Source organism: Balearica regulorum, chromosome 3 (genome assembly GCF_011004875.1).
Source record: "Balearica regulorum gibbericeps isolate bBalReg1 chromosome 3, bBalReg1.pri, whole genome shotgun sequence".
Taxonomy (NCBI): Eukaryota; Metazoa; Chordata; class Aves; order Gruiformes; family Gruidae; genus Balearica; species Balearica regulorum.
Genome location: NC_046186.1, coordinates 113,324,044 through 113,345,570, shown reverse-complemented (window position 1 = coordinate 113,345,570; position 21,527 = coordinate 113,324,044). Strand labels below are relative to the sequence as shown.

General features: G+C 53.7%; 1 protein-coding gene across 1 annotated transcript in view; it reads right to left on the bottom strand.

Annotated features, from left to right (window-relative positions):
- Positions 1-3,619: 3,619 nt before the first annotated feature.
- PTK7 (protein tyrosine kinase 7 (inactive)) overlaps positions 3,620-21,527 on the bottom strand; it is a 37,687-nt gene continuing 19,779 nt past the window's right edge. Inside the window, exons 2-20 of the mRNA XM_075749548.1 lie at positions 17,115-17,408; positions 16,457-16,559; positions 15,810-16,000; positions 14,946-15,093; positions 13,804-13,934; positions 13,289-13,555; positions 12,930-13,063; positions 12,379-12,514; positions 12,126-12,245; positions 11,803-11,952; positions 11,373-11,523; positions 10,891-11,018; positions 10,391-10,594; positions 6,255-6,410; positions 5,839-6,071; positions 5,199-5,279; positions 4,967-5,118; positions 4,711-4,889; positions 3,620-4,487 (exon numbers count right to left, since the gene is read on the bottom strand). Coding sequence (XP_075605663.1) covers positions 4,327-4,487; positions 4,711-4,889; positions 4,967-5,118; positions 5,199-5,279; positions 5,839-6,071; positions 6,255-6,410; positions 10,391-10,594; positions 10,891-11,018; positions 11,373-11,523; positions 11,803-11,952; positions 12,126-12,245; positions 12,379-12,514; positions 12,930-13,063; positions 13,289-13,555; positions 13,804-13,934; positions 14,946-15,093; positions 15,810-16,000; positions 16,457-16,559; positions 17,115-17,408 — 3,119 coding nt within the window. The 3' untranslated portion in view covers positions 3,620-4,326. The remainder of the gene's footprint in view (positions 4,488-4,710; positions 4,890-4,966; positions 5,119-5,198; positions 5,280-5,838; positions 6,072-6,254; positions 6,411-10,390; positions 10,595-10,890; positions 11,019-11,372; positions 11,524-11,802; positions 11,953-12,125; positions 12,246-12,378; positions 12,515-12,929; positions 13,064-13,288; positions 13,556-13,803; positions 13,935-14,945; positions 15,094-15,809; positions 16,001-16,456; positions 16,560-17,114; positions 17,409-21,527) is intronic.

Sequence of the window (21,527 nt, the reverse complement as noted above, 5' to 3'; positions counted from 1 at the left end):
GCCTTAATGTGCTTGTTTTGATCAGCAGAGGGGTGCTTCTGCCCTTCATATATGATATGTGAGGGAACAGCATGTGTGGGGCTGCTCCGTGAGGGGTGACTAGCCAGTATCTTAGGGTGACCCCACACCCTCACAGGTATAGTCCCACAGTACCTGAGCAGAAACAGATGTTGGTAACAAGGTCCATCTACGGAGCAAACAATGAACCAAGTCCAGTATCCACCCAGTCAGGAGATTGGGCCAAAATCAGGACTGGATAATAAGGCTACAATATATGCCTAGAAGACAAGGCTAGAGGCAAGGCTAAGGCAGGAACACCTACAAGATTGCTCAAAACAAAACTGAAAGCCCAAGCTTGAGCTTAAATACAGCTCAAAAGGGTGGGAGGTTCCCAGGTGAGGCTGTTTAGGACAGTTAAGGCCCATTAATTCCCCCAGGTGCCTGACACAGCTGTGTAAGAGCCATGGGCAGTAGATGAAGTCAGAGCAAACCAAAAAGTGCTTCTTCAAGCCGCATAGTGGATCTGTGCACTCATTGCCCCGGTGTGCTCAAAGCATGCATACTTGTAAGAGGAACTTGGATAACTTCTGGCAAGAGAAAACATCAAGGACTGCTGGAAATGCCAGGTTTGGAGGTGCTTATGCTTTAGGGAGTTGTTAGCTGGGAGAGTGCATAGCTGCTTGCTATTCTCTTACGCTATTCAGTAAATGTTCAATTTTGGCCACAGCTGGTGGCCCACTAGGTGGACCTTTGCTCTGATGGAGCCATGCTGTTCTTTCTGCCCCTGGATATCACAGGTTGTCTTTCCTTCCCAAGTCTTTTTTTTTTTTTTTTTTTTTTAAGATGTTCCTTCAATTTGGGCTGAGGCAATTGGATCCCACCTCTGTCACCTGCCCAAGTCTTCTCATTCTCCTGCAGGGGTTCTGATTTCCTGGTCCCCTCCACATTTAGCTAGGACTGTATTTCCTCAGCTTGCTGTTTCCAATTAGTTTGCCCAACATCTATCCCATCCCCAAGGATACAGAACTTTTTCATGACATCACTCCCAAAAATACACAATCCCAGCCCCCGCCTTTCTGCACCCTTTGGGTCTGGAGTTTGTCCTAGCTTTGGTGCCTTTCCATTTGGGTGCTTCCCTGTAGTCACCAGTTCTTGACTGCATGGTAAACAGGCACTCAAGTCCTCAGGATGTGTTGGGATAAAGCTGAACACTCCATCCTGACACTGCTCACAGAACCAGCCTGCTGCAGCCTCCCAGTATGCAGAGATACCTGCATGCATGAAGCTGGCAGAGCAAGGATGTCGCTCCAGAAGTCCTTGGCATCTCTATTCTCTAGCTGTGGCATCACAGAGATGCTGCTTGCCTAGGGCCACCACACATGATGGTGCCTGGCTCCACCTCCAGCCCATCCAGGAGCATTTTGAGCAAGTGCAGCAATAACCCTGGTACTCTGCCTGTCACGTTCAACATGAAGCAGCAAGGTGGGAGAACAAGGGATCATTCATAGTATCATATATGCAGGTGGCCTTTACTCTGGGCAGAGACTCAAGGTCACTCGCTGGCCTGTCTGTTAGCTGATGTTGTACAACTGCCCTTACCTGCCCCTCACCTCCCATCCTCCAAGGAAAGGCACCAATGACCAGGATGGAGTAGGTAACCCCTACTGAGGGATGAGATGCTGCAATGTAGTTAGTCCAGCCAGAAGGCTCAAGTGACAGGCTTCGACGTGATCTATCCACAAGTGCACAAGGAAGCAATTGCAGAACCAGCTGGGAGTATTTCTGGGACAAGATGTGCTCAAGGTAAAGAATACCACAGGGATGCACAGGCAGGACAAGACACATTCATTAGTGACTTGGCTGCAGGAATCAGCCCACAGCGTACAGCTGTCCTGCCTGAGATGTGGGGCAGCAGGCAGGCGAGTACACAGGAACGGAATGGATGGGAGAGATGGAACAAAAGGATATCAAACAACAGCAAATGCACGTGAGAGGACACTTGCAAGTTGGAGAACATGCATGCAGCAGTGCTACAGCACTTGCACACTTCAAAAGGGTTGTGTGCACACTGGGAAGGACTGGGAGGAGCGACAAGAGAAACATAGGGGAAGAGGAGGCACATCTCAAGACCTCTGCCTGTAATAGCTCCTCCCAGTGTGCACAATGGCACCAGTCCCAGGCTATGGCCAGGCCATCTGGAGAAGGGTCATGGAGGCAGCAAGGGTTCAGGGTGGTGCTAACTTGCTGCCAAGCCCACTATGTGAAGGAGCCAGGTCTAGGAAGGAGAGAGAGGCCCAACAGCCAGTCGCAGCCACATCTTAGCTCACCAAAAGGCCTTGGCCTGGGGAGACTCCACAGCTTGCAGCTGCAGGACACATCAGAAGTGTTGGGAAAGGGACACTTGATAACTCTGCTTTATAGCTAGCAAACTTGCTTGTACCCCAACTCAGCTGACCTCGTTTCCCAAGCCCTGGACTGAATCTGAGCTCAGAGCCAGCTAGCATATTCCAAGAAATGAGCCCTCTTCACCCTCCGGCATGTCCATAACCTCTCCGGGTAGCAGAGGTGGGAAGGGGATCATTTCAGGGATATCTGGTCTATCCCTGCTTAAACCAGACATTTCTGGTCTATCCCTGCTTAAAGCACAGCCAACCAGATTGCATTGTTCGGGATCCTGAACTGGTCCAGCGTTGAGTACCTCTGACGATGGAATTTCCACAGCTTCTCTGGGACTGTCTCAGACCTTTTATCACCCTTGGGGTGGAAGGATTTTTCCTAACATCCAATATGAATCTCCCTTGTGCAGCTTGTGTGAATTGCCTCAAGTCCAGCCTCAATAGGCCTCCAGGAAGAGCTCAGATCTTCCTCTGTAATTCCCCAACCCAGAGCTGTGCAGCAGGCGAAACTGCTAGTCTGCAGCTTAGCCAAACCTAGGGTCCCACTCTGGCTCCAAAGGAAAAGGCCTACGTCGTGCTGGCTAGGCTCACGTTCATTCTGTGGGGACTGGGGCTTCTTGTACATCATCTGCCCACCCTTCCTTCCCCAAGAGACTGCCAGGATCTTGCCATTGCTCAGGGCCATTGGCACAGAGGAGAAGGCTGCAGTCCACACATGACAGCCGGAGTGCCCCCAAGTAATCCCAACCAGGCCTAGCCCTGCTAGCTCCTCAGTCCTGTAAGAAGCAGCAGCCAAAACCTCCTGTATGAAAACACACACAGTGCTGGCTGCAAAGCTGCCCCAGGCCACAGAGGTGGGTGCACAAACCCATTTACAAAGGAGAAAAGTTGCTACGAAAGCTTGGCTACCTGAACTGGGGAAGGGGCGCTGTCAGTGTGTCCAAAAGTGCCTGCTTTCAGGGAGTCCCAGAGGGACATTTTCTCGAGACACATGTACCTCTTGGAGAGCAACCCATGACTGCCCAGAGAAATGTTAAGCACCAAGGCAAAGTGTTCCCTCAGGACATGGAATGGCATCTCAGATCCAGCTAGAAAGGGGGCAAAAGGGTTAAACGCAAGAGACAGATGCCTGAGGAACCGGCCTCCAACCCTTCCCAGGAACTATGTGGAGGAAAACAGTCAAACAGCCATCTGACAGCAGCATTTTACAAAGACCAGAAAAAAAAAAAAAAAAAAAAGCCTTCTTTATTGTGAGCAGCACATAAAAACCCAACAAAACCCAACCCTTCTTGGCTGCGGTACCCTCTGGCTCAAGCAAACAAACTAATCCACTCTAGGCTGCATTCCAGTAACAGAAATACTATGGTAGGGAGGAGTCAGCGCTCTGGAAGAGGAAGAGGGAGAGAGGGGGCACTGCCCAGAGTCATCATACAAAAAAAAGGCACAGGGTAGTTGGGAAAGGTAGTGAGCTCCTTCATATGCCAGGCACTTTGTGTTCCTGCTGGCTGGCCTGTACCCGTGGTGTGCGGGGGATGCAGGCATGCCTAGCACAGACGGACGGAGAGGCCGGGCCAGGCCGGCACATACGCACATGGTGAGTGGGGACAGAGAGCCTGGTGCTGGAGCCCAGCTCTTGCAGGGTGAGGATGAGCTGCGCTCCATCCATGCCAGCAGCCCAAGGGTGCCGGGCTGGGCAGGCGGAGAGCAAGTGGCAGCAAGGGCTGTCTTTTGGGACCTGGGGAGTAGAGGGGTAGAGGGGGCTGGGGTACACTGGCTTGTGCTTTGAGTCCAGCAGCTGCTGGTGCCGAGCTGCTCACTGGCGCATTGGGGTTGGGCTCAGCAAGGGGCCACAGGAGTGCCAGGGGCTTCCCAGGCACCTACAGACCCCTGTCCACCCCGCTGCATCCTTCCCCAGCAAGGGCTGGGATGCTCAGGCTTTGCTGTCAGCTGGGCTGTCCCCAAGGGCTGCGGCGAGCTCACTGAAGGAGGGTCGATCCTTAGGGCTGGGGGCCCAGCAGCGCTGCATCAGCTTGGCAAGGCGGGAAGGGCAGCCCTCAGGGTGCGGGAGCTTCGTCTTTCCTGACTGTAGACCTGGTATGAAAGCAAAGTCCAAAGGGCCATTGGGAAGAGGTGTGATCCTCTCTGCGGGGTGCAGGCAGGGCAACACCTCTCTCCATGCAAGCTGGAACAGCCTCCCCAGCCAGACCAGCACCATGTCAAGAAGTGGGACATCACACAGCCCTGCTGGCCCCCTCTGCCACAAGAAAAGGAAGTAGGCTACAATGCCAAGGACAGCACAAGGTACTCCACATACCTGCCAGGACCTCATCATCTGCCAGTGGGGTGTAGGGCATCTCCCCATGCATGAAGACCTCCCACATGAGCACACCAAAGGACCACACGTCTGACTTAGTGGAGAACTCGTCCTCCAGCACAGCTTCAGGTGGCATCCAGCGCAGCGGGATCCAGGCCTGGCGGAAGTGGTAGTACTCGCTGCAGGCAGGACAAACAGGCAATGAGACTGGTGCCATCCTATCCCCTCCCATTCCCCTGCCAGGCTCCCAGCTGACCTGTTGTACACGTCCTTGCTGAGGCTCAGGGATGAGACCTTGACCTGGCGCTGGGCACTGACCAGGCAGTTCCTGGCTGCCAAGTCCCGGTGCACAAACCTGCCGTTGGAGAGATGCTCCATGCCCAGGGCCACCTGTGTGCAGAGAGACACCTGATCCCAGAGAGATGTCAGCACTGGCTGCCCTCCTCAGGGTCCTCAGCCCCACTGCACTTTCAAAGCTGCACTATCACCTTATGTTTGGTAGTGAGGGGCTGTGGCTTCAGAGATTCATCTTTGCTCTTGGAGATCCTCAGGAACTGCTTCAGGTCCCCCTGGGAGACAGACAGCAAGTCAGAGGCAGCACCTCTCCATGCTCCCAGCCGCATCGGTCCCTGCAGTGCCCGGACGTGGCAGGCCCACTGGGAGCCCCATGGATCCTCATCTCCTGGGCCATAGTCCCCACCTGTCCTCCTGGTCCCTGCTCCGTAGGGCAAGCCAGTATCTCACTTATGGACCTCAACTGGCTAAGATGAGGGCAAGCAGGCCTGATGTTTCCAGGAGGTTTTTCATGCCCCGAATCAATTTCTCTCCCATGCACTGGAGTTCCCATAGCAGCCCTTAGCATTGGCAGCCATTCTGCAGCATGGAGTCCCACAGCTTAACTTACTCAGCTAAGTCCTGGACATAAACCAGAAATCAGGAGGGTGTGGAAGAGGACAAAGTCACCTCCAGATTTTGCAGAATTCCATTCCCCCTGAGAGTCCTCCACACGTTGGAAACAGTGGTAAGCTCAGCCTGGTCGACCTACACCTTGCTTGCCCTGTGCTGCCAGCCCCACGTACACTGTCCATCCCTCCTCTTCACTGCAGGCACTGCTGGCAGGGCCCTTACCAAGTCCACATACTCCAGGACCATGTAGTGTGGCTCTGCCTCACGGCACAGCCCCAAAAGCCGCACCACATTGGCGTGGTTCAGCTTGCCAAACATCTCTGCCTCTCGACGGAAGTCCAGCTGCAGCTGCTCATCCCTTGTCTGAAGGCTCTTCACCAGGACCAGTGCTTCACCCTCGCCATCCTCTGCACCTTTTGCCTTGGCCAGGAACACTTCACCGAACTCCCCCCTGCCTGGAAGTGTAGAGCAGCACATGGGAAGACAGCATACATTAGGACAGCACATATATTTGACAGCCCAGTGGCTGCAGGGCCCTCTGTACCCCAGCACACCCAGTTTTCTGGCTAGGACATGCTGGGGTTTCAGCCACAGGTTTCCTGATGGAGTGGGGTCAGGGCCAGGGTGGCCCAGCATACCCAGGGTTGTGATTGTCTGCAGGTTGGAACGTGGAAAGTGCATCTTGTCAGAAGCACTGTGGCGCTTGCTGGCCCCAGAGCTGCTGCCCAGGTTGGTCAAGGCCACTTCTTCCTGGATCTCTGCTGTCATCTGCCCATTCTGCAGCAAAGCACCACCTGCAAGGGAAGCACAAATGGCTTCAGCATCCTGCCAGGCTGTGCAGAGAATGTGCTGGGGATCAGCCCCTTCTGGGGCTGACACTCCAAGCATTCACAACTGGATCCAAGCACCCCAGCTTGATGTCTAGCCCCAGGCAATAGCATGGCCTCCACACAGTCGTTCCCTCCGGGCTCACATCCAGCCCCATCTCTGCCAGCCCTGCAGCCACCCTTGAAATCAGATGCTGAGCAACAGCTTTGGTCCCGGAGCCAACCAGCCCCATCTGGCCTTGTCCATCCCATGCCACTCAGTCATCCCAAAGGGGTGACTACATCCAAACTACCATTGACAAAACTCTGCAGAATGGTGGCAGGATGTGTGAGGCAGAGATAGAGCAAAGAGGACCCTGCTCACTATAACCACAGTCTTTTGATGCCCAAGAGACTCTCAAGTCTATCCGGCATCAGCTGCTGCAGCCTGACCCCCCCTGCTCCTGCTCACCTCCCAGCACGCCAGCAATGCTCATGTCCTTGGTAATCTTGAATGTCTCAGACCAGATCAGCCTAGAGTTCCCTTTACTGCCTGGGTTAAAGCACTGCTAGGAAGTACTCTACTTGCAATCAACCCCAGCAAGCTTTCTGCTCAGGAACTCCATTAGAAATTTCCCTGGCACAAACAGAAGCCAGCAAACAGGACAAAACATGATTGCCTTAAGAAAGTAGAGAACGCTGCATTTTACAGGCAGCTTGTAGGGGAAAGGCTGTATAGATAGTCAACCTTCATTTTGAATGCATTTACTGCTTGGATCAGACTTGGAACTAAGAAGCAGTACTTTCCATAAGCTGAAGGCAGAAGTTTGAATGTAAAGTGGGGCACAGCACTGAGCTAAGGTGGCTGACACACGTGCAGCATCACCCTGCATTACTGTGCACACTCCATTTCAGCTAGTCCAGGAGCGAGCATGAAGGAAACACCTGGCCATGCAAAAGGATTTAATCACAAAATTAAGACTTGACCCAACATAAGGTAACTCCAACAGGAATCCCATTGCTCATAATTTCCATCAAGAGGTATTGTACAACAGCATGCGTACATACATGCTTACAACGCGTGCATACAAGAGAGGTACCAGCCCACCAGCACATCCTGAGTAGGTCTGGCCACCATGACAGGGACTGTGGCTTTGTCATAGGTAGGCTTGGAGCTGTGAAGACTGAAATATGTTGACTTAAGAGCCATGGCTACTGCCAGCTGAACACTCACATGCTGGAGTAACATTTGCATAAGCCCATAGTGAAAAAACACGATCTACCCTATAAATCAAAGCTTGAAGCTACTTACAATCTCCCTGTTTTTATGCTAATTATTAGCAAAACTGTTTGACCCTGTGCTGTCTGCACTCATGACTGATAGTGTCTCAAGACCACAAGCTTGAAGCCAAGAGGCTAATACAAGATGACCGCTGCAACTGTGCCAAGAAAATAATGAAGGCTGCAGAGTCAGTATGCTGCCACTGAGAGACAGCACCAGCAGGCAGCAACGACAGACACTTTTAAGAACAGATATCCCTCCCCATGCTTCACAGAGCTTTGACAAGACAGTCAAAGGGACCTCAAAAATGAATAGGAAGTTTAATTTATGTATCCAGCAGTCCAGAGGTGAATCAAGTGTAGAGGAGCTGCCTGCTTTGCCCACCTGCCTGCAAGACCTGAGCATCTCCTGGAGAAAGAGGCACAGCCATGCTGCCCTGGAGAAATTTAGCACATGCCAACACAGAAATCAAATGCTCCCCTCGGTCCCCATAGCCATCAACCTCCCCAAATGCTAAGCCTGTGTTCACCCCCAAAAAGCAGTACAGTCAGACAGAGGGAGATTGAGAGCAAACACCCTTGTTACAGAGGATATGGCACACCAAGGACGTGACCTTGGAAGGTGACCGACTTGTTAGGAGTGCATTGATCCATAGAAAAATCCATAGGAAGGATTCACTGCAAACCCATAGGAAAGTCAAATGTCTGGATCCTGAGGACACTGGAAAAGTCAGCTGGTGGCCAGGCAGGGAGTGCTTGTCATCAGGTAGGTGCTGAGATACTTCAGGTCACCCAGCTAAAGAGTGACCGCATCAAAAGGAAGAAAAGAGCTCTGTCTTTGAAGATCATGGTGAAGGGGGTAACTCCACTGGAGCTGACAGCAAACACAAACCATTTCTCCGGAGAGGCTACGGAAGTACCAAAAAGGAGTGCAGACATCTGGGCAGCTGGGTCTGCTTGTAGCAGTGAGGATGCATCTCTCTGACAGCTAAACTGGTTCCAAATGAAGGGGATAAGAAGAGACAAACTCTGGCAGAATAAAAAGGAAAATATAAGATAGGCCAAAATAAAAATCTGAGATCACTTCAAAAAAACATTAAAACAAATTCTTTCCCAGAAAGAGGATGCTGGCCAGATCCTATTGCCACAGGTGACCTTCCTGCAACTTGTCCACAGTAAGACCTCACAGTGGTGACAGCAGCAGAGCACAAAGCTGCAGAGATGCTCCTACATCCTTGCTCCCACAAGGTTCCCCACAGCCAGACTTCTCTTCTGGAGGTTTGGCTCTGTTCAAAGTACCAATACAAGACGAAATATAGGAGACAAACCCAGTGGTGATGTTTTGCCAGGACCTCACAGCAATCCTCACATGGTCAGGATGTGGCTGTGTACTGGAAAACTGGGTGGGGGAAGCACCATATCTGCATCTGCAGTAGTGGGGGGAGATCCAGGGAATTATAAGGGCAGCAAACTCAACTGCACCCCATCACTGACAAGTCCTCACTAGTGTCAGTGATGCAAAGACAACCATGATGTCAGGAGAAAGAGCTGAAACAGCTTTTGGAAATGAAAACGATGCCCCAGAGATCTCTTGGGTTCACTGAAAGAGTCATGTAGCTCATGTCCGGTTTAGTCTATTTGCTGGGTCGTATGGAAAAAGCTGTTAAAAAGTGGCTCAGTTGCCACAGGACAGGAAGGAACATCCTCCAATGGACACACAGAAGGTAGAAACCAGGGTAGTACAACATGCTGCCAACATGGAAGGGGCACTGCTGACAGCTGTTTGCCAAAGCTGCCAACTTAGCTGGCAGGAAAGGTACAGGCCAGCTGTGGCCAGCTGCACAGGGACACTGAGCACTGGGAGGTGCAACCAGAGATACAACGTGAGGCCTGGGGAAAGCAACCCTGATGTCCCATCCACAGCAGCGGGCTCAGCCCTGAGCTGCCTGCTTTCTCTCTGTGGACAGGGAACTGAAGCCAGTGGCACAGCTAGGAACAGGACACAGCACTGCTGTGTCACTCTGCAGAGCTGGATGCACCAAGTCCTGTCTGGGGCTTCCCATCTCAGAAAGGCAACAGCACAACCAGAAAAGGCACTCGCAGGAACAATCATACCGAAGAGTTGTGTGTTCCAGTGCAGAGCTGATAGGTGATAAGCTTGAAAAGCAGAGAGATAGTTTTCAGATAATCTGTTTGCTCCTGAAGTCCTTGTTGGACGATGCTTAGATGCTCAAAGCTTATTGAGTTTCAGAGATAACAGGGTGGGTTCACAGCAGAGTTCAGGGCTGTTCAGTGAAAAGTCTTCCCTCCAGCACCAGGAGCTGGTGAATCGTGATTTGGACAGGCCAGCAGAATACTACTGTCATTACATTGCAATAAGGATACTCCCCTCCCCTTGGCAAAGGGTATATGTGATGCCATGTACGGGTGCTGGAAAGCAGGAGCGAAACATAACTCAGCAGAGATGGCCGCCATGTGGGGCTGGGATGCAGGTTTCACGCTAACTTACCTATTATCTCACCTGGCAGCAGGTCTCTGCCACCAGCCATAGCCAAAATCAAGAGCAAGAGACTCCAAGGGTAAGGAGAAGTCCCCTGTTCCCTGGCAGCTCCCTGCCCCTCAGCCGTTGCAGCCCAGGGATAAGGGGCTGGCAGTGAAGCCCCCACCCCCAAGGGTGCTGTCCTCACCATTCAGACATTCCATTTCGGGCTCCTCGCCCTCTGGGTGCTTCTTCAGCCTCTTGGCTTTTCTCCGCTTCTTGCAGTAGAACATCAGCCCCAGCACGATAATAATGTAGGCAACAGCCGCCCCCACTGAAAGCCCAATGGTCTGGATCATCTTGTAGGGTGTGTGGCTGCCAGGTCCCTCATCATCTTCTGCTGCCGGCTTGTCTGTGGGGCAGAGAGCACCAAACCCATGAGGGTGTGGAGGGATTTCCCAAATCCTGCTCAGGAATACGCTGGAGGAATGAGAAAAGGCCCCCCGCTGCTGTGGCCACCTCCTTGTCCAGCCACAGAATGCTGGGCACAGCCCACAGCCCACTGCTCTGCATACTGATAGGGATGATGCTGTGACTCCCTAGCAGGCATGACCTGACACGCAGCACCCACCAGTGGGGCCAGAAGTGGGGCCTAGAGCTGCTGGGGATACCAGGAGGCCATGTCCCCACGTTGGGCACCTCCCTTACCTACGACGTATAAGAAGGCCTCACGGTGCTTGATGTTGCAGCTGTTGCCGGCGATACAGGTGTATTTTCCAGAGTCCTCGGTGGTGACGTCGTAAATCACCAGGGAGCCATTGGGCATGATCTGAATCCTGCCAATCACACAGAGCCTTTTCCAAGCACCAGAGGGCAGAGGCAGGCTTGGGGCACCTGCAGTCCCATCCCCCCAGGATGCCTCAGCCCCATGTCCCCAAGTGCAATCATCTTGAGCGTCAGGCTGTGCAATGCTCAAGAACAAATGGCTGCAGCTCAACTGCAGCTTGGGAGGCTGTGGCAGAAAGAGTAACCCTGTGGCCAGGAGAGTCCAGGCCCTGGGACATGGAGACAACTGACCACGTGCCTCCCAAGCTGGGAACCCAAGACCACACCATTGGCACCCATGTGCTGGGTAGGCATGGGGAGAGCCATGCTGCACCACATTTCAGCTTGGAACAGGGGCTGTATACCTGGGCAGGAGCTTGCCGGGATCCAAAATCTTGTCCTTCCCTTTCCACTGGATGTGCGGCACAGGGTCCCCCTCTGCCTGGCACTGGAACATGGCTGTGTGCCCCTGATACACTGTCGTGGGCTCCGGCTCTAGCTTGAAGGTGACGTAAACTGAAGGCAGAGAGGCCAACACGAAGGCTGTCAGCTCCTGGGAATGGTGCTGAGCCCCCACAAGGGAACAGGGCCAACACTGGCACGGTGGCACATGCCCTCTCAGGCTGTACGCAAAGCACTGACAAACCAGACACTCAAGTGCCACGGGGCAGAGCTTGGGGTCAGACCAGACATTTCTCTCTCTCTGCAGGGGCATGCCAGTTGGGTGCCACCCAGGCAAACCCCCTGCAAGGTCAGCACAGCAGGAAACCCACCTGCCTGCCATAGAGCCCTCACCTGCTACCACAAGCTGCACGGTGGCACGGATCTCGCCCTGCGGGCTGTTGGAGGCAATGCACGTGTAGTTCCCTGAGTCACTCCTGCTCACCTTGTGGAAGGACAAGATGCCAGCATTGTGGCTGACGTGGGATGGCAGGCTGCTCCCATCTGCAGGACACAAGAAGAAAGATGGACGCAGCAGTCATGCATGAGGCACACAGTGGCTTCCCAGGCAGCCACAGCACCACTGCTTCACCCCTGTTGGAAGCAGGCCAACACAAAGTTCCTGGGGCCCCAGGTCAGAAACACATATCGCATTCAAGTCCCCCCCCACTCCTTACCTGTTTTAGTCCACTGGATGGTGGGTTTTTCCCGGCCAGTGGCTGAGCAGGACACGGTAACCTCCTTATCAAACTCCATGCACTGTAGTGGCTGGGGTGGGGGCGTGAACTTCAGCTTCTCTGCAAGAGACAGATGTGCTGTTAGCCCCCACCCCAGCCACAGGAGGCACTGGACCTGGGGGTATCATGCCTGCACCCTGCCAGGCAAAAAAGCTGCCCACAAGGGGAGGATGCGGAGTGCTTGTCGGCATACCTAGCACGTGCACGCGTGCATATCCCTCGATGCTGCCCGCTGGTGTGCTGCTCACGCACTTGTACATGGTCCCATCATATACCTCCACATTGTTGATGCGCAGCGTCCCGTTCTCAGAGATCTCAAACCGCGAGTCCTGCCCAGAGGGAGGGAGCGGGGCAGAAATGACACTGTCACCAGCCCTGGGCTCAGACCTTGCTTGTGGCACTCCTGATGCTCCACACGCCCACACCATGCCTCAGATAGACACAGCCCTGCTGAGACCCACATGGAGAACTGAGACAAGCTGCAGTGACATCTCTCTGAGGGATATCTCTCTCGTCACTGCACCAAAAGCACAGGGCTGCCTGCCAGCCAGGTGGCTAGAGACCACCAGTTGTGCACCCATACACCAGTAGGATGGAGATGGTGCCAGGAACATGGCCAGAGTGGGGGTGACAGGGACGCTGGGCCTAGCAGCAAGGCAAGAAACAGCAGCAGCAGAGGAAGGAGCTGAGCAAGGGCTCAGCAGAAGTGCCTGTAACCACCAGGGGCTTGCTACATCGCCTCACCTCAGAGATGGAGACACCGTTGCGGTACCAGGTGACGGTGGGTTTCAGGGAGGCCTTGCTGAGGCAGTGCAGGTATCCCGGCTTGCTCTCCTCCAACTGGCTGTCCTTGGGCATCTCCACCCACTTGGGTACCGCTGGGCACAGAGTTACACAGGGGTTACACAGGGCCGCTCACCACCCCTCTGGCCAGCACCAGCACAGACCACACAGGCAGTGTGCAGCCAGCCATGGGGCCCTGCAGCCCAGCCATGAGAGATATGCCTCTATCAGTGAGGTGATGCGCCATCCCATCCCATCTCACCCCAACCGCCTATCCAGTCCCCTTCTCTGCTCCCAGCCCTTCTCCAAAAGCTGCCTACTAGCCACAGTGATGCTCAGCTCCTGTTTCTTCTCTCCAGCCTTGTTGGCAGCATGGCACGTGTAGGTCCCGGCATCCATCTCGGTGATACTGGTGAAAACGAGGTGCTCTGCCTCTTGGTGCACCCTGCCAGCAGTGGGAACTCGTTCCTGGTTCCTCTCCCACCAGACTTGGGGTGTGGGTATGCCTCGTGGAACAGTACAGGCCACACGGTGCCCCTGGTTTGCCGTCAGCACCTTCGGGGAGAAGGGCGCCATTTCTTCGATCTCTGAGAGAAGCAATAGACAGCAAGGCTCAAACAGGGCAGGAACATGTAGCCAACCCACCAGCATCATCATCCACCAGCCGAGGGAGAAAGCACACAAGTTATGTTTGCTGCCCTCATCCAGGCAGCAAGGATGAACCATTTCACAGATAAACCAAGCAGTTCTCCATGTACTAACCCATCATATCTCCAGAGTGACACTGCAACTCTGGGACCCACTGCCCACCCTGCCACCAGCCCCAGGACCTCACCTGCTAGCCGCAGAGTTGCCTTCAGCACAAGAGCTTTCCCCCTCTGCCCACGGCCAACGCACTTATAGACACCGGTGCTGCGAGCCCTCACCTGGGTGATCAGCAGGGAGCCGTTGGCGAACACGGTGGTCCTGGGCACGTGGGGAGAGGCAGGGCTCAGTGGGCATCTCTGCAGGACATGGGCCAGAGCCACAGCCCTGTGATGTCCTACATGAGCCCGTGGAACCAAGAGGGAGACTTTGTGCCTAGTCAAAGCTTCCCAGTGCAGGGGGAGCAGCACACATAAACAAGGAGATGGTGGGACACATGCTTCATGGAGGAAATGAACTAATAGAAGTCTCTTTCTTGGAGAATACCTGACTTGCACCAAAAGATGCGTCACCAAAAGGGGCCAGCTCTGAAAGCTGGCACAGCCAGGAAAGGGGGTAAGGGGCACAAGGTGGCGCCCGGGAGCTGCCAGGCCACTGGGCATCTGGCACCCAGATAGCACCACCTGCCTTGCAGAGTCTGGCTGAGAGACATCCCAGGCTCCAGGATCACCATCCACAGGCAGCCTGGCCTGGGATATATCCCTAGCTCAGGGGATTGCCGCATGCGTAGGTGTCTGGTGCTCAGAAACACTCCTGGCTCTGGGGATCACCATGCACTGGTATCTGGAGATGCAAGACAGCCATGGGCCCAGTGATAGCTGTGCAGATGTTGGGGGCTGGAAGGTATCCCTGAGTCTGGGGATCACCACCTGTGGGCATCCGGTACTGGGACATGCCCCTGACTCTGGGAATTGTCCTAAGTGGGTGTCTGGGGCTTAAATTGTCCTTGGCTCCATGAAATCACCACATGTGGGCATCTGGGGCTGGGAGACATCCCCAACCCTGGGGATCATCATGCACGGGCATCTAGGACTGACAGCCCGACAGACTCAGTTGAGGACAAACTGCTTGCTGAGTCCTATGCAGATAAAGGACATGCTAAAGGCCCTGCTAAACCCAAGCCAGCCAAGCTGAGATACCAATCCCAATGGCCAGCCTGATGTTAAATGCTTAACCTTGGGCATGGCCAGGGTTTGGCCTCTTTCTGTTGCTTCTGGAACACAATGCCCCCTCTCCTCCCAGCCCTGCCCACATCACTGGGGTCCCTATTACTTGGATCTGTTGGTGATGGGACTGTCTTCAAAGAGCCACTCCTGTGTAGGAGGGGGCACGGCTACAAACTGGCAGTCAAACATGGCCTCTTCATTCTTGGTCACGATGAGGTCCTGTGGGACGATCACTGCCTGAGGAAAGCTCTCATCTGCAATGGCAGAGACCACAGGAGGGTGAGAAGAGCAGAACAACATGTAGTGTCCCTTCATCAGTGCTCTGGGGGAAACTCAAAAAAGAGCTAGGAGCACCCTGCGAGCACACTGTGGGCCCAAAGGAGGCAGACACGCCAGCATGGCTGTAATTATGCATCCAGAGCCCAGGATAGCATGCAGCAGCTGTTTGGGGAAAGCCCCTTCTGCTTCCCAGCAAGGCCCTGAGCTCCCTGGGCTTCTAGCAAACAGATCAAACCTGTCACCAGACTGCAAATTCCTTTGTCCAATTCCAAATAGGACCAAAAGGTCAACATCTCCTGCCCTCCCTGGGCCTTGCCTCCAAAGGCCAACGAGGCATCTCACCCATGCAGTACTGCAGTGGCATTGGTATTAGCAAAACCAGCAGCACCTACAGCCTTCAGGGTCCAAACCTTGTTGAAGGATGGAGGACCCTGGTGCTCCAATACCAGAGACGACAGCATAGACCTGCTCCAGAAAGATGCAGAGGCAAATTAACACTGTAGACAGGGTAGGGTTCAAACCTGACCAGGTGTGCCAGGCCTGTCTCTGGCCAGAGGCTTTGCACAGAGAAAGTCACACCAGCCTGACACTTCCCCTGCAGCCTGGGTCCTGCCCTGCAGCCAAGGGGAGGCTGCTAGCAGAGCAGTAAAACAGCTGAGCCCCCAGCCTGAGTGGCCGGGACACAACTCACCGATGATATTCAGCGTGAAGTTGTTCTGGCTGCAGACAAAGCCAACAGCACTGCGGGCACAGCAGTAGTAGAGACCGTTGTCATCGGGGCTGGCGCTCTGCAGGGTCAGCGTTCGCTCCTTGTTGCTGACAGAATAGGTGCTGCGGCTGTCGGGGAGGGGGATACCATCCCGAAACCACTGCCATGTGGGGCTGCAAGACAGGGGTGAGAGGGTGACCGGGTGCAGGGCACCGGCAGGGCTCCCCAGAGAGCATGTGTGTGGAGGAGACAGCCCAGAGATGGCCCATTTCCCTGGCTCTCCGTCCCCACTGCTGGCCCCAACACAGACATGAAGCCATGAGACATGCAGCCAAGTGGACGGGACATGACTGGAAAGCAACGGAGAGTGACCGCAGCACATCAAGCAGCTCAGCGACCGGACTGTGACAGCCCGTCCTTACTGTGCTCCTCGCTACGCGGCTCTGAGGAAGCCATTTGCCTTCTCCCCCGGTGCTCAGCCACAGGCTCAATCCTGCCTCTCGCCTTCCCTAGACTCTACTGAATCCTCACAGGAGAAAGGAGAGAGAGACAGAGAGAGAGGGGAAGAGCACGCAGCGAAGGTGCAGGTGGACCCCGGCAGGGTCCACTCCTCAGGAGGCAACCCTTACCGCGGGTGGCCGTCGATGTGACAACGCAGCACCACTGTGGAGGAGGGCTGGATCTCAGCTATGCTGGCCGGCTGCTTCAGCACCACACTGCCTGTCTCAATCCCTGTGGGATCAAAGAACATCAACACAGCTGGCTCTCTAAACTTATAGAGCCCTGGTGGATGCCGACTCAGTAATAACCAGAGCAGGCAGCAAGGGCACGAGCACACTTAGAAACATATAAGCCCTCAAGCCAGCATGGAGTAAAGGGACACCCACCCTGCAAATGTCCCACTTTGCCCTGTGTAGCTGTTCTCTGAGGGATAAGAGGGGGTGTGAAAGGATCTGCAATGCTCAGAGTACATTTGGTCCAGTAACATCCCCGTTTCATATATACAAATGGAGAAGAAGGCAGGAGAAAGCATCTTCGACAGCCTTGGGAACATCAGAAGACACAAGCGGCCTGGAGGGCACGAAGGCCACAGTAGGTGGAAAGGAATCCTACTTGCACAGTTCATGCCCCCTGATCCCTGTCTGACCACCAGTCCCACATGCATTAGCAGGCAGCCTGGCAAAGCCGTTTCCAGTCTCAGGCCCCCCCAGGAGAGTGCTTTAACCTGTCCACAGTAGGCAGTAGCAGGCTGCAGCGTGTGCCTGGCTGCCCTCGCCCCACACTCACACTTGATATTGAACGATGCATTGGCTGTGCGCATCTCCTCCCCAGTGAGCAAGTTCCTTGCTACACACTGGAAGTCCCCGGCATCCCGGTGCCGATCAACAGCAGCAAACTGGAGGTTGCTGCCTTCCTTGAAGCGCTGCTCTGTGTCCTGAACAGGGAGTCCATTCTGCAGCCATTCAAACTCCACGTTTGCTGGGTCCTTCACCTCGCAGCGGAGGATGGCGCTGCGGCCGTGCAGGGCATCCTGGGAGTAAGGCTCCTTGGTGAAAAGGATCGCTGCCTGAGTCCCCACAGCTGCAAGACAGAAAAAGGGCACGTTTAGAGCATGGGGATGGGGAGAAAGGAGTAGGTAAGCATGTGCTGTTCTCAAGGGTCTCCAGACAGCCGAAACCACCACGTTAGGACAAACATACCCCAAAGTACATCTGCCAAAAACAATCCGTGATGGGAGAGTTTAGACACACATGCGCTCAGATGCCAGCACAGCCGCTTTAAGGCTGTCTCTCCAGCAATCACTCAGACAGGGCTGCCTGAGCTTGCCAGAAGCCAAGGAAAGCATTCTGCTCCCTGGGACCAGAGGCATTAAGAGGGAGCTCCTGTGATCCACTGCTGAGGGCCACTCTTCCACCCTGAACAGAGAGGTATCTCGCAGTGTATGAGCTGGGAAGTCAGTCACCAAAACATCGGAGAGCAAGCAGCTTCCTGGGCAGTTCAGATGTTTCTTTGGGCTCCTCTTGTCCTGTTTTTTGGGACACGTCCTAAGTGCCAGCCATGCATCAAGATTGCCCCAGATCAGAAACACCCATAGACTGTGTTTCTAAGCTTTCCTCAAAGATTCTCTCCTTGGGATCATGTCTCTGTCTCACCTCCACATCCTCAGAAATTACCCAGAAAAAAACTGGTCTGGAACAAGGATTGCCCCATGGGAATAAACAGAGCAGCTGCGGGAGCATAGCTCAGGAGGATACAGCAGTGACACCCCAAGCTGGGGACTCGGCCCACTTGCAAGTAGGAGCGGAAATAAAAAATTGCAAATCCCCAGGCTCTGATAGTGGCCGTGGGGTGGCTCTGGAGGACTGGAAGCATCCCTCTGCAGTGGGGGAAAAGCCCAACAATCCTCCTCCACACACTAACCCCCACCTGAGAGCTCAGGGTCCTGGGGACAGAGCAGCCAGGGCTTCCCTAGGCATTGCCTTATGTGGCTGCCAAGGGACCATGCTAGTGTATTCATAAATCCGGCTGCTGCCTGGCCGCAGCAGCCATGCAGGCGTTCTGCTCCGGTTACCAGCTGGCTGCAAAAAGGAAAGCAGACAAAGGGCAATTCAGCACACGCCAATTGCTGTTAGATTCTGTTCCCAGCATCATGCTCTGCAAGAAAACAGGCCAAACCAGGCAGATTTCAAGCATCTTAGAAGGAATCTCTCATGAAAGTGAACAAGAAAGTGGTCAAAACACTGTGTTCCCACCCCTGCAAGGAAAACTGCTTCATAGACAGAGGCGCTCATCCAGCACTGCTGCTCCCCAGGATGAGGTTCCAGTCTCCCAGCTCAAGGTACATGTCAGCCAGGAGCAGGAGCAGCTCAGCCTGTGTCTGCAAACACCCTTTCCCCACAGCCCAGACAGAGAAAAAAACCAAAGTCCTCCCATTGCAAAAATCACAGAAGCCTCTTCCCAAAGACACTGAGGCAGAGCAGACAGTAGTCCAGAATCTAGAGGTCCTTCCTTGCAGCTTTTGCAAGATGGGACTGCGGGTTCAATTCTAATTTTCAGTCTAGGCAGGAGGACATGGCTCTGTGGACAGGGGACACGATGAAGGCTTGGCACAAGCTCCACATGGGAAGCAGGGATTTTACAAGGTGTCAAGAAACACTAGGATCCAGCTCCCCAGTGAAACAGGAGAAACTATTTATGTCCTTATCTTCCATCCTGGGGAAAGGGACACAGCCAGTTCAACTCAAGCAAGATCCCTGTGATGAACGTCTCACGAGCACAAGTGCCAAAGCAAACTGGGATAAATAAAGAGCCATAAACTTGTGTTTTGTTTTGAAAATAGCATCCAAGGTGCCATGGATAGACTGGCTGCACGTGCTGGAAACTGTTGTCCCAACCATACATTAGATTTGGGCTGCAAGGAAAGACCAGTAGCAGCTAGATGTGGTTCAGACATTTCTGGGTGGAAGACATCAGAAGCCCAGAGCTGGACACAGCTTTAAACAGTACCCTAAATCCAGAGCACCAGAGCCCAGAGTTCGGTGATGGGAAGTACTGCACTTGCCCATAAAAGTTGTACAGCCCTGGTCCAGGAAATGGCTGCAGTCAGCAGGGTTCACACATCCATTCTGTCCCCTCCACCTCATCTGGGCTTTTGGGACAGTGGCTCAAGAAAGGTGTCCAAGCAGAGGGCTATTTGTGTGGGATGTCATTATGCCAGAGTTTGGGTAAAGCCTCTATAAAGCCAACAGACATCACCGCTTGTGCCGAACGAAGAACAAAATGCCTCTGCTTGTTCCATTCACCCAGCTAGAGGACGTCCCAGCACCACTGTGTGGCAACCCCATGATCATGCACGGCTTAGCCAGAACTGCCCAGGCTGGCAGATGGAGAGTGCTCTTGCAGCACCCAGTGGAGAGCAAAGGCAACCCCTGCTCAGTCTGACTGGACACCTTCACCACATGTTTCTGCTGTGGTTTCATGAGCTATTCTGGGCTGCGCCACATTGCTAGGAGCTGTTGAAAGAAGCAAAATGACTCTTTTCTCTTCCCTTAGTGAGAGCCACCCCAAAAAATACCCAGCAACACCAGTTTTGTTGGAAGTCAGCTTAGCAAACCCAAGCCAGTGCAGAGCTCTCCCCTAGTAACACAGCTGGGCCAGCCAGTCCCGCAAAGCCAACGCCAAGCAGCAATCCCAAATGTGTGCGCTGGCAAATGCTCCCTCTCTGCCTACGTATGTGACACAAGCCACTCCTGGCTGGGAGAAAAAGAAACCCTCAACACATGTTCCTGGCCTAAAACCATTTCAACTGTGGCTACAGAAAGCTTTTCAGGAAAGCTTCAGCCAGATTAGATACACACATTTGAAATGCAGCATATTTGAAAACACCCAGTGGTGTTTTACCCAAAGGATACTTAACTGAAATGCAAACCCCTCCTGCTGAGGTAATAGATGAAGGTTAAGTGAATTGTGTAGGGAAGTCACACTGGTACCTACAGGTCCCCAGGGTATCATTCCCACACACCACAGAGAAAATCATCTGCAGGGAGGGGACAGGCACCGGCAGCATGCACAAGGACAGACTGAAGAGGAGAATCAGGTCACATCTCAGCTCTGAGAGCATACTTATGACAAAGATCTGAATGCAGGAACTTAGCAACCTTCATGCAGAGGTATACCCCTGCTCAAAATTAATTCATTTATTTAAGGAGGCAAATAGCAGGTTCCCAGGAAAAACACAGTCACACCAGCACTGCCAGCCTGAATTTCTACCAAGTGTATCTCAATTCACTTTTTGAGTTTGGGATGTCTGTAGGACTTTGCCGTTGCAGCCTCCTCCAAAGGCCACAGTGGGCTGAGCATGTGCAGAGCATTTCAGGATCACAAACCAGCAGAACCTCAGCCAGGACAGAGTTTGTGAGCAACCCTATGAAGTTAGTAACTGCTGCCTGAAGCTCTGCAGAGCAAGAGCTCTTAATCCTATGAGTTTGCCAGGGAGCAAAGGGCTCTCCGCATTTACAGCAAAGGAGACCCAGCCCCATGGGTCACCCCATTACTGCAGTGATTTGGCAGCAGACTGCAGCACAGCCTGGGAATGGCTTTGGTTTGTGGCTGTTCTCCAGAGCTAGAAAAGCGAAAGACATCATCAGTGTTGCTGTTTTCATCAGCCAGAGCTGTAAGAAAATGCACCAAAAGAGTAATAAGGATCTGAGGGAGCCATGGCAGAGCTGGGGGCTAGCACTGGGAAACTGGGTCTGAAATTTTGGGGGATCTCGCATCCCTGTTCCCACCTAGGCAGCATCAGGTTTGGTACATTCCAGGTACAGAGACATTGTAGGGCTCTTGGGGAAGGAGGTGGCAGCAAACTGCCCAGCCGTGTGTCTCAGCGCTCACCTCTGAGGCTGGACATTGTCCTCCTGCACTGTGCCATGGAGATAGCTGAGCAACAGGCAACGAACCTCATGGACTGCAGACCCTCATGAGGTGCTGGACTTTGTAATTATGGAGACACAGCCAGAAAACGTGTGTGGGGGGGGTGTCAGGACTTGCCCCCGGGGGATCAGGTATCTCTAAGGCTATATTTAGGGCTGCAGCCAGTGAGGTCTGTGGCCCTGGCACAGCCTGGCCAGGCCTGGCAGTGAAAGCACCCAGCCTACCTTTTGCACCATGCCAAGAGGCCTTAGAGCACCATGGGTGTTACCT